Source organism: Meleagris gallopavo, chromosome 1 (assembly GCF_905368555.1).
Source record: "Meleagris gallopavo chromosome 1, MGAL_WU_HG_1.1, whole genome shotgun sequence".
Lineage (NCBI taxonomy): Eukaryota > Metazoa > Chordata > Aves > Galliformes > Phasianidae > Meleagris > Meleagris gallopavo.
This window is the reverse complement of record NC_139404.1, coordinates 9,311,946-9,324,495: the sequence shown is the minus strand read 5'-3', so window position 1 is coordinate 9,324,495 and position 12,550 is coordinate 9,311,946. Positions and strand designations below refer to the sequence as shown.

Genomic DNA, 12,550 nt, shown 5'->3' with positions numbered 1-12,550 from the left:
TACTTCAGTTGCCAGTTTGCCAATCAGCTATGGTATCTATTATGTACCAAGCTCACTGGTATGATTATGACATGAACCACCCTTCTCCCACAGATCTCTGAGTAGACTTCAAATGAAATTTTCATTCAGTACTTACCAGTGCTGGCTTTTAGCCAGTGATGCATTTTCTAAAGAGAGGTAGAATATAATCAAAACATTTTTGTTATAGTTTATGTACTTTTCTGGGGGATGGGGAGAGGAGAGGGAGGGTATATGTGTTTGGTGTTTTTTGTGCTTTGTTTTTCTTTTTTTTCTTTTTTTTATAGAAAAACTACACTAATAAAAGGGAAAGATCATTCCTTAGTTACATGTCGGAGATGTAGACATCAGGTGTGTATAAAGTGCTGTGTGATGTTCTAAATTTTAGTAAACATGCTGAAAAACAGTGGGAAATAACTTTCAGTATCCCCAAGCTCTCTTCACTGAGAGAGACCCTATGAGATATTCCTGGAAATGAAATGATAATTGATGTATTTTTCCTACAGGTAAACATGACATTAAAATTCATACACAAAATGTCAGTGTTTACAAGAACACCATTATCTCATTTCCAATCATGCAAACTCTGATATTCTATGCTATGCATTGTAACACAAAGTGACGAACATATATATCTTTTTACTCCACCTCTCGGTAGTTGTTGCTGATTCGATCCAAACTGAGGGAGTACAAGAGGTCTCTTCCTCCCACGAACAGTCGCTCTTGATACTCATCCAGGAGCATTATATGAAGACCAAGATATCCAAATGGGCTATGAAAGACTGACGTCCTGTTTAAATCCCAGAGCTCTGAAATGCAATCAGAGTGTGCGTGATAAATACCAAAGAGCTTAACATCATGGCTTCATTTTCATATTCTCCTAGGGAACTAGACAAGAATTTGTGAGACATTAAAATGCTAATCATATAATCTTTGAGTAAGAAAGATACACTAAACACCTGGGAACAATTTTCAAAATGAGCCAGCTCTCTAGGAGACTTGCATGTGAATTTTACATCATAATCTTTGTGCTCAATATATCAAGAGGTGAGGATGGGAGAGAATAAGCTTTCTCCAAAACATTTTCTGAAAGGAAAAAAACACTGCTTAGGACATTAACTGTAAATGTGAAGAAAGGAATGAACTGATGCGAATTGAAAAATTACTGGAAATTTTTTCCTTGTCTTTCACTCAGGCATGTTGAACTGCAGGCATACTGTATGCACGACATTGTTCTGCTTTTGTTTTCTGGGGGGATTCCATTGATTTTTTTAACTCCGGCACCATCTCAACTTAGTTCATGGATAATATTGCCACTAAATTCAGTGAGAAGAGTACAAAGTCTCTAAAATGCATATTCATAATTTTCCAAGTGATTATTGATTTTGTCAGGAAATATGTTGAAGTGTTAAGGCAAGCTGTGGTTTAGCGGTGTATGGTCCAGGCTAAACTCACAAAGAGAAAGTGAAATTCATCCTGTGCAATGTTACAGAAACTTGGAATCAGGCCCCAAGAAGAATAAAAGAGGCAAGCAACCAGGTCCTTCTTCACTCTTGAGCAGATGGTGCAGAGCACAGTCTGGCTTGAGCAGTTCAGAGAGGCTGACAATCATTTTTCCTTGGGAAACCTCTAGAGAATTCATGACAGAGTGTGCCCTAGGACTGCCTCAGAAAGAGCAAAGCTGGGAGTGAAGAAAAGGAACAAGGTTCTTTTGGCTATATTGTGATTAATTGTTTTATTTAGAAGAAACAAAAGTCACTCTTGATAAAAGTCAGCAAATTCCCTTCAGTTTATCCTCACAACTATCCTTACTTGAAAGAAATATATATTCAATAGGTATATTAGTATAAATTTTATCATTTCATAAGAAATTATCATAAGAAATTTAGCATTCATTAAGTAGCTGAATTCAATCCAACAGACATATTTCCAAAACTCATTTTCATTTTAAATTATTATTTATATGTGTGGTGATGAAGCAGTTTAGTAATTCGGTAACTATGTTTTGTTGTAGTTGATCAAGTTCAGTTCAGGAAAGGCCAAAAGCAACTAGTTTCTTCAAGTGGTTTCCCTAAATTATAAATTTTTTATTAAAGGAGTCATTCAGCCTCACAACTGATTTTTTTTCTAAGCTATCTTCAAAAATAATTAAAAATTTGTGGAGAACATTTTTAATATCTAAGCTTTCTGTAATATTTTTAAACTGGAGACGTCAAAACACCTTGCTGTGAGTGTGTCTGTCCTGATCTAATAAAAAGTAAGTTTTATTTGTCTAAACTTAATATACAGACCATTTTTGGCAGTGATACACCTAGTGCAAGACTGCATAGCAATGTGTAGATGGTGCTTCTCTTGCCAAGTAAATCCAACAGGCTGCTGTTTCAGAGCTTTGCTTACTTGATATCAAACTAGGAATGGACTAAAATCAGAACTGGAAATAGTCCATTGGTCCCAAATAAAATCATTTTTCAAACATTTGTAAAACATCCAGTATATTTTATTTTCAAGTCTGTCCAGAAAAACAAACAAACAAACAAACAAACAAAACTATTACATTTCAAAATTCTAGTTATATTCAGACGTAGATCAGAGAGATTGCTCACCTGTTTTCAATAAGGATACTAAGCACTATGAATTCCTCTACCTGAGCGTGTAAACTGGTAACTACTTGTATAAGAGACAGTCCTGCCAACCACACCTGCAACTTTGACTTCAGTGAACACTGAGAAAATTAAACACTTTTCAAGCTCAAACTTGTAAAAAGAGATATTACTAGCAAAGCCTCCACCAAAGCTATTCTGGTGTGATTTTGCTGTGTGTGTTGAGGCCAGCAAAGAAGTGAATCTGACATATGGAAAGGATTGGAAAAAAAACAATCAGAGAGACCTGGGGAGCAATTTGGTTACTGAAACACCAATGTATTATGTAGCTCCTTTGAAGGATACTAGCATTTGTGGACTTTGTAGGATATCTGAGATAAAAGGTTACAGAACATACTTAATACCAGGAGAATAGATTGTGAATCTCCGCACTTTGCAGTGTTGAGATACTCAGGGAGTCATTGAAATCAAAGCAAAATTGGGAACAAAACACTTAAGTTTAAAGTAGCTTTCCCTAAAATCTACTCTCTTTCCATTTTAAAGTTCTATACCAGAAGTAAAAACGCACCACTAAAATATCAGTGTTATTTTACTTCACAAAGAAATAACAGCTTCAGCATTTACATATTCTGTGATATTCATGTAAATCGGTGCACTTACAGTGAGAGCCTTAAAGCAAGTCTGGACTGCTAGATTATGTTTCACAAACGTACTACAATATCTGTGAAGAACAAATCTTGTTATTTCCTGCTTTAAATGTCGAGAATAAACCTGCAGATTTCTTGTCTGTCTGCCAGTGCTTGCTGGCAAATATTCAGACTTATCTTCTTTACTGTACTTTCCTTAAACAAATCTAATTCAGTGAACATATTCATATTATACCCTTTTGACAAGAAAGACTGTAGTTATTTGTTACGCATTGTTGGTTATATCTGTAATACGTGATTTTTTAATTTTTAATCTTCAGTATATAATTATTTCTAAAATTGTGACACAATTTTTAAAAATAATTTTATCATTTTTATTCTGTCAAGATTTTTTTGAATATAAGTGATAGATAACCAAAAATATAATTAGGACATTAAATGCAAAAAAAAAGTTGTTGCTGCTTCAAAATAGCCAGAGTACAGTGAATTATCTTGTATAGCAGGTAACATTTTATCAGAAATTAAAAACTGAGGGGAAAAGACATATCTTCAGACATGGGATACAGATAAATATCATTTCAGGTATATATATATATTTTTCAGGTTGTGAAAAAGTTGCTGTAGTTCTGCTCTGTTTTCTGCAGCATTACATCACCACAACTGCAAAATTGCTCTTGCCCTTTTTAGCCCTCATAAAAATCTTTGGTTCCCGTTTCAAATTTTACAGAGATACAGTCTCACCTCCCACACTACTTAATTCTGCAGAACATTCTTCCAGTGAAGATGTTATCCAGATGCAGAGCACTGACAAATGAGTCTGGCACTTTGAACTTGCTGAGTAGACATCTTGGTGCAGCTTTACAGGAAGAGGTAGCAATTGTCCCCAGCAATATTACAAAAGGCCAGAAATATAAAGTCAAAGTAATATGAACACCTGAATAACATTTCATGTTTCCAATGAGCAGCATTGTCCTAGAGTATAAATATTATAGTGGAACAGATTTTTTTAAGAATTTAGTGAGCTTCATTGAATTTTAGTTTATTCAGCTTTTTATTATATAGCTAATAACAACCAAAATCTGCTTACACATTACAAGAAAACAAATAAAAGACATACAGAGACAGCCTGAAATATCTGTAACAGTTTATGAAACACAGATTAATAATAAGATCAGGCTATGCAAGTATCCTACTGTTTAAACCACAAATACTTTATAGTAGGTTACTATTCAAGAGTACTCTGAAGAGTCATTCATCACAAGGACAAAAATATAATCTTACAAGTGGTTGGATAATTCTGACAAGGTTAAAACCTCTAAATGGCAATATTCCATCTAGAATTGTTAACAGGAGGCAGAAATGTTCTTCCCTGGGGAAAAAAAATAGAAATGGAAACTCATCTCAAAACTATTCTACTGAAGATGAGCTAATGCATTAGCAATTTTTACTTTCCTGAGCTCATAGTCATCAGTCATCTCTGTTACTGCAAAGCTGATTTCAGTCAGGACAATGATTGCCATGTAGCAGAGAGACACTAACTCAGGTGAACCAGTGAGCATTAGAAAAGAAACAGTGTAAATTGTCTAGACGCAGCTGAATTCAGTGAAGTTTGCTTGCAAAATCTGAGCCTAGATAAGTAAAGGCATGATTAATAACAATTAGCAAACTAATTGAAAAATCTTGAATGTTGAAAATAATGGTGAAAGTTGCCATTGTACTTTTAATACATGGATCTTGATATATTTCAGGGTCTCATTTCAGGAACTTGAATTAGTAGGAGGTAAAGTCTGTGAGTGAATCTGAAGTGTGAACTTTCACTGCTTGAGGTTTAATCTTGTGGCTGCCAGGAAGATGCCTCAGAAACTTGGCAGGGCAGGAGAGAGAAAGTAAAACCTAGTAATGACAAGCAGAAAGCCATTAGTCTTTAACTACTGTCTCATGATTCAACCTCTGCTCCTAACAGCAGGGAAGTTTGGCTATCTAGCTCTATTTGGGTAATGTAATTGGCTTCACAAAGTGAGCTGGTACAGCAAGTCCATGAAAAATGTTGTTTGGTGCTTTTCTAGATGATTTTTCAGAATGTGTGGATATGCTGATGAGATTAATTATAGTGAAAAGCAAACATGCCTTTAAATATCTCTGTTTTTTACTTTGTTTAAATTGCAGAGGCAAAAATTTCTGCAATTATAAGGTATGGTTTGGGCAGATGAAAATATTTTTTATCTGTATGCAATACAACCATGTCTCTTTCTTTAAAGCTATTCGAAAAAAGAAACCTATAAATAAAACTTGTAATGCACCATAAAGTATATTTCTATTTCTTCTACATCTATTTAGCTTATGGCAGAAAAAAATCAGTGAAATTTGGAAACTATTAACACAGCTAATCATGTTAGCTCATGAACTTATCCTTGATATTTCCATTTCACACTATTATATTTTCCTCTCTTACATTTAGCAAATATTTAGTTTTTCTTCCCTAGTGGCAAAACTTTCAGTTACTGTCACTATAACTCTTCTGATTTTAGCCACTAAACAGGAATATAACCGTTACAGATCTATCAGTACATATAGTATTGGTATGCTACATACTACTAAAAAACAAAACATGCACTTAAACAGCATTTCATGACATTTATAGTAATTTTTGGAAATTTATCCAATTAAACTGTACATCAAATTGAAAATAAACACATATTCTTCATGAGGACTGGATTAATGACATCTTAAGCTATTTTTTTTCCAGAAGCATACTCTAATCTAGAAGAAAGTCAATGCAGTGTAGTAAAATATTAATATTGTTAGTAAGTAATCAAACCTACCCAGTAATTATAGCCAGTTATCAGGATGCCTTGAAAGAAAACTTGTTGGTGAATCAATTTAATACATTTACAATACCCGTTAACAGTTGTATAGTTTGCCACACTGTCTTCTGAGTGTAAAATATGTGACCTTCTAGATCTTTCTGTTATTTTCATTACCTGAACAGTAAACTTACTATGGCTTCTGATATAAGGCCTAATCCAGAGCTCATTCATCATTTCCCCAGTTAAATTCATTGACTTTTATCTAGGTAGCCACAGATGAAATAGTTGTGATATTGCATCCAACTAATAGATTTTCTCCTATATTTTATCCAAATCCACAAAATAACAAAAAAGTAATCATCTCAAAAAGAATAATAATGTGAGCGCTAAAATGGCATTCAAAGGATAATTGCTTTCATGCATTCACATCATGCTCTGAATGAACTGGAATTTAGCATTTGTTTCCAGAGATCTTAAATTAAGCTTACGATATAGATTTCATAATTACTCCTAAGTAACTGGATATTGTTTGCATAGTGGTGATTCATTCATTTTTTAAATCAGTTTTATTCTAGATAGCAAATTTTGGCAAGTAATCTAATTCTCTACAGTCATGATGTGATTTTTTTTTTTCTCAGAAAATATAGATGTATCCCAAAAGTGTTCTCTGCCAATACATTTTAAAAATGTGATTGTGATAGAAAATATTAGACTGTATTCTGTGCTTATGCAAAATGACATAATACCAAGTCCCCGGATCTCTGTCCAAATTAGAGTAGATATTTACTTACGTGAGCAATATTAAATCAGTATAATGAGACTGCCTAAAATTCTCTGGTGATTTCAAATCCCAATGATTTTTATCTCTTTAATGAGTTATTTTGAGAGCTGGTTATAAGAAATGGTAATTATATAGATAATAATAATCATTGTTATTATCATTCAGTTTTTTTAAAATATAGAATTTTTGATAGAATGTTTGATAAATACACTTTTTACAAAAACAATCAATTAAAAATATAAATCAGAGTTTTTTAATATGAAATTATTCCAGTCTAAAGGTAACAGAGACATCCATGAAATAGTTCCTGGTCATGTTATTCATTCACCTAAGGTATTGCTAAGAAAGAAAGCATACGGACATATACACTTTTTACATTATGTTCAGATAAAATGCTTTGCATTATATTTAATATCTTAATAGTGTTAACAAGTGAAAGAATTGATTTATAAAACTCTTGAGATTTAGCAGAAACATATGGTTCAAATAATCATAGCTCTCTTCTGATGAAATACAGGCAGTCTAGTCTCTTCAGGGCTTGATTTATTAAGGTGCACCACTTACTACACGCTTATTACCACACCAATCTGGGAAGAGTAGCATTCTTCCAATGGAGGGATCCAGTGTTTTGACAGAAAAAGAATCTGGTGCTTTCATTTAAAGTGAAGAAGCCAGAAGTCAGTATTTTATACCATTCAAAATGAGTGTTAAATTGAATTTCCTTTGAAAATACGGATGAAAATGATCTATCCCATGTGATTTTCAGGGGCATATGTTCTTGGGCATGATGGTATGTGATTGACAGTATACCTTAAGACTATCTGGAATCATCAATGTGATAAAAAAAAAAGAATGAAGGCAAAAGGAGGCATTTTAAGAAATGCAAGAAAAAGAAGAGGGAAAATAGACATGGAAAGAACAAAAAGGATGAAAGGGAACTTTCAAGTTATTTTTTTTCTACCACATCAATTACTCTCAGCAGACGCAGCTTTTAAGATAATATTCCATACGTGAATTCAAAAAGATTTTCAACATACACTGAAATAAACTCATGTTTTACTGAGCACAGCATCTCTGAGCACCAGTGAATGGAGCTTTGTGGAAATTAATATATTGTTACCACAAAGTCTATTCTCTTTAATTGACCAGAACAGCTTCTCCAAAGAAGATTAAATTAACAGAAAGGAGATGAGTATTCAGCCTATACACAGTTTCTTCAGAAATCCTACCTTAATTTGAGATATCTGACACTAACCTATCCATGATTTAATTGTTTTTCTTTATGTCTCAAATACTTTTGAATATGAATAAATACTGAATAAATCAAAGGTCTGTTTGTTTTCCCAATTAAACTGTGTTATCTATTTTTTTCTGAGATGGATTTTTATGAAAGAATTCCATTTCTTAAACTGTAGGGGGGAAACTGTCTTATTCAAGTCTTGTTTTGTTTGATGGCTTATGATGTTATCCCACTGCATTTTTTTATCAGAAGAAAAGTTATTCCAATGACACTTCAAAATTATTTTGTATAAGAATGTAAAGATTTATAATAAGGAAATTTAATAAGTTTTAGACAGTTAAATGTAATTGAATTCTACCATAAATTACTTTCTATACAAGAACAACTGGTGTATTTTGTCAAAATTTGTAACTGTAAGCCCTGAAATGAAAAAAATCTTTGTCTCTACTTTTTCTGACCAAGAATGACTAATTGATTATAAATTAGTATGCTAAATGCTGAATGAAGGAGACAGAGAAAAAATTTATTTGAATAACTTGGGAAATGTATTTGAAAAATTTCAGAATCAATAACACTTTGCAAAATAGTAGCAGTCAAAACCTGCAACAGTTTTGCATTTGATTTTAAGCTACTGGAACTCATCAGAGTTTATCTTAAGCACTGTGACCAGAGAATAAAAGTCAGCATTGGGTAGCTATTAGTGACCTCAAAACTATTACAAATTATACTGTGAACCACTGCATATTATCCTTAGACTTTCACAGATTTGTGCAACAATTCCCCAGTACTTTTCCCACATTATTCCTTGGCAGATTTTGCAAGTCAGAGGGATAAATCTAGTACTTATTTAGAAGTTAATTGTACATTTGATGTAAATGATATGATTTCTCATTGATCATCAGTAAATTCTTACAGTAAATTTTGATATGTTTTTGATACAACTAACAGTCAGAGATTTGTTCCCAGTGAATTTCATATGTACTTTATGCTCCTAAACCCTTCATATTTTAGAAAAATACCAACTGATAATAAAAGTCCCATCAAACTGTAAAGAAATCTACAAAGAAACGTAAAGTGGAGAAACTATCTGACCAAATTACAAGTAACATCTCTATATCCTCATGCGACCTGATTGTAACCATAAAAAAATCACAAACCATTCATCCTTCAAAACACAACCTTGCTATTACCATGTCCTAATTCAGGCTGCATGTCATGTAGAAGTACTACAAATTAATTGGGTTTTCCTCCCTTACTTTCTTCTTCACTGTACCTTTAGAAATTTACCTTTATCTTGGTGCTTGTTTAAGTGTTGGTGCTTAACTTTGGAGTTCTTAGGGTCATCCTATCTTTTATTGTTTTAGCTGACTTTACAAAAAGAAATTAATGAAGTATTTTCATTAATAGTCTTTTTTTTTCTCACAAGAACTCTTGCTTTTTATAGTATAAGGATACAATATAAATCAGAGATTGACACATTTTTGTACAGTGGCATTGAAATAATTCTTATTGACTTTGTGCAGAATCCACAGCGACAATCCATAGATTGTTCTACCCAGCACTGCAAAAATCCTTTTCTCTAAGAGTTTGCATTTTAAACTAGAAGACACAATGCAAGAGGAAAAGCTTAAATTATGAAGATGGGGAAAATGAGAAAATAATAATTTATTATTTCACCAAATTCTCCAGGGCTTGGTTTTATCCATCTGTGATCATTCAGGTAGACTACATAACAATTGGAAGCTTCATATTTTAAATGCATGTACAATGGATGGCTGACAGGGCTACTGCTATTCTGTGATGAGAATTTGCTTTCAGAAAAAAAGGAGAATGCACATGAGATATTAGAAATGGTAGGAAATTCCTTTCTGGCACTGAAAGAATTTTTATTGACTTTGAAAAATGCCAAAATGGGATACAACTGTCAAATACGGAACTATTTTCATATTGACCTAATGGAAGTATTTTGATAATTTTGCATATTGTATTTTGATTAAAGCTGTCTCAGCCAACTAACGTTTCAAAATGAAATATTCTTTGAGCAAAATAGAATTCTTCATTTAAAATATGTAAATATCCTTTTTTTTTTTTCTTTTAATTTAATCTGCCAAAATAGTAGCTAATGAAAGCAGCCCTTGCTTTGATTTCTACAATTTCATACTATTTCACAGGAGGGGAAAAAAAAAAAAAAAAAGCATAAAAATAATCAAAAAAAGTCAACTAACAACTGAAAATCCCCAAGATCCATAGCCAGAAAACTTTTAAGCATACCTGATGGCACGCATACTGTAATACATTTTACAAAGTTTGAATATTTAAAAAAATTTGTCTGCCTCCAAAAATAAGCAGTGCTTTTGAAAAGAGAACATTTCATTAGTTTAATTACTAGGGATTTTTCACTGTGGTATGATGAGATAAAAAGTTACAGAGAAAAAAGATATAGCTGACAAGATTCAGAGACCCTATGGAGGATTGCAAGTTAACTTTTCAAGACAATTTTTTTTTTTTTTTTTTTGAGTCAGAAAAGTTACTTTCAAAATCAGATTCAATACAAACATGAAAACTTTGAAGATACTGTATTAGAACTACATATCCCAACTACCATACCATAGATGAGTCTGTCAGCATTGTTTTTGCTTGAAGTACAAACAGAAATTTATGTTGCAAAATAAACAAAAATTTATTTAAATGCATTGCAATATAAACAGAAACTTATATTCCTCTTATTATTTATGAGCATGGGACTATTGGAGGACATGCTCCATGCTGTTTCAGCATTTAGACTCCAGGATATCATTCTCCATTCTTGATACTATAGAAAATATGTAAAATGAGCATCAAAACTGTATGAAATAGCTTGTCATAGAATAATATATTTATCAAACTGTCATAAGTAAGTACACTTAGGAATGAATAAGTCCTAAACATACATTATTTAACTGAAAGCTATTTAATTGTTTATATTATATTTCATTAATACTTTAGAGGAAAATGTTACAGTTAAGTAGTTCTGCCACTTACAGTATAAACTTACTTGAAGTTCTAGGGAATATTCTCTCTTTAAGAATTAAAGAATTGGAAGCATTTTATTTTATTCTAACCCTCCTAGGATTTTATAAAATACTATCTTCTTTGAAGATATCTTTCTTTATAGAGAAAGATAAAAAAGACTAAGTACATAAGAAAATGCATATTTGTGTAAATATAAACGCAGTATATTTAATTAATTCTCATTAGCTCTATTCAGTGAAATAAGTACCACCCATGAGGGCTGCTCAGAAAGTAATGCCTCCTATTTTATTATATTAACTCGTGAGGTCAGAGGCAGATAGTTGGTAGGATAGCAGTAGAAGTTGAACCTTCCCACTGATATGCCTAAGTTTTGTTGTCATGAGATAGGTGGTTGCAGAGGGGGCAGTCTGACAAAATAGTGTCTGTATATGTATAAGGCAAAGGCGTGTGACTGAATTCCTCTATATGGAAAAAATTGTACCCACTGACATTCATCAATGATTGCTGAATGTTTATGGAGACCTAACAGTGGATATGAGCACAGTAAGGTGGTGCATGGCATGTTTCGGCAGTGGAGACAACAGTGGGTCACCTCTGCTGGTGGAGGTTTTCATGAGTGGAGCATGTAGGTTCTTGTTCATTTCTGAAAGAAATGTATAACTAATGGTGATGCGTAAGTTGAAAAAGAACATTTTGCAGCTGAGAATTTGCTCTATCAAATAGTGTTATTGTGCTCTTTGTATCTCTTGCAGTTTCCATGGAGATAAATAGAAGGCATTCCTTTTGGAAGAACTTATGTATATAAAAAGTTCCTGATTTCAATAGGCTCTTTTCTGGAGGGATAGATATTTCTAAGAGCTGAATAAACAAGTTTAGGTACCAGTACATGGGTGGCACTAAGAGGCCACATAGGCAACAATATATATTATGCTTGTATCACAAGAAAACCAGATGAAAATGTTCTTCTCTCCAAATTTCATAATCACATACACTAGTTCAAGTTGAGTATATGATAACTGACAAATATTCTCTCTCCATTTTGCTCTTTCATAAGCTATAGGAAATAAAGTTTTTAAAACACAACAAAATTATAAATATATGCTTTTGAAAGAAAAAAAAAGGAAAAAAAATCAAGGACGAACAAAGGAATTATATTTGGCAATTTAACAATAAGCTTAGAAATAATGTGACAGTCAGGTCTATTAGCTTTAGAATAATTTGCAAAGGCAGGTACTGGAACTGTTATTAGATGAGCCAATTAAGCAAGGATGGAAGGAAATGTTTGGCAGTCTACTCCAGTTAATAGTCATGCACTAATTGGAAAAGAATTAGACAATTTCCAGGTTGTTTTTTTCCATCTTTATGTTCCATAGTACAATTTACCGTAGAGAATAGAATTTTCTGTATGGACGGAATATTGATACCAAGTCATTAGTTATAGATGT

General features: G+C 32.7%; 1 protein-coding gene across 1 annotated transcript in view; it reads right to left on the bottom strand.

Moving 5' to 3' along the window:
* Window positions 1-12,550, bottom strand: part of SEMA3E (semaphorin 3E) — a 130,270-nt gene that overhangs the window by 65,423 nt on the left and 52,297 nt on the right. The window contains exon 2 of the mRNA XM_085216357.1: window positions 667-827. Coding sequence (XP_085072483.1) covers window positions 667-827 — 161 coding nt within the window. The remainder of the gene's footprint in view (window positions 1-666; window positions 828-12,550) is intronic.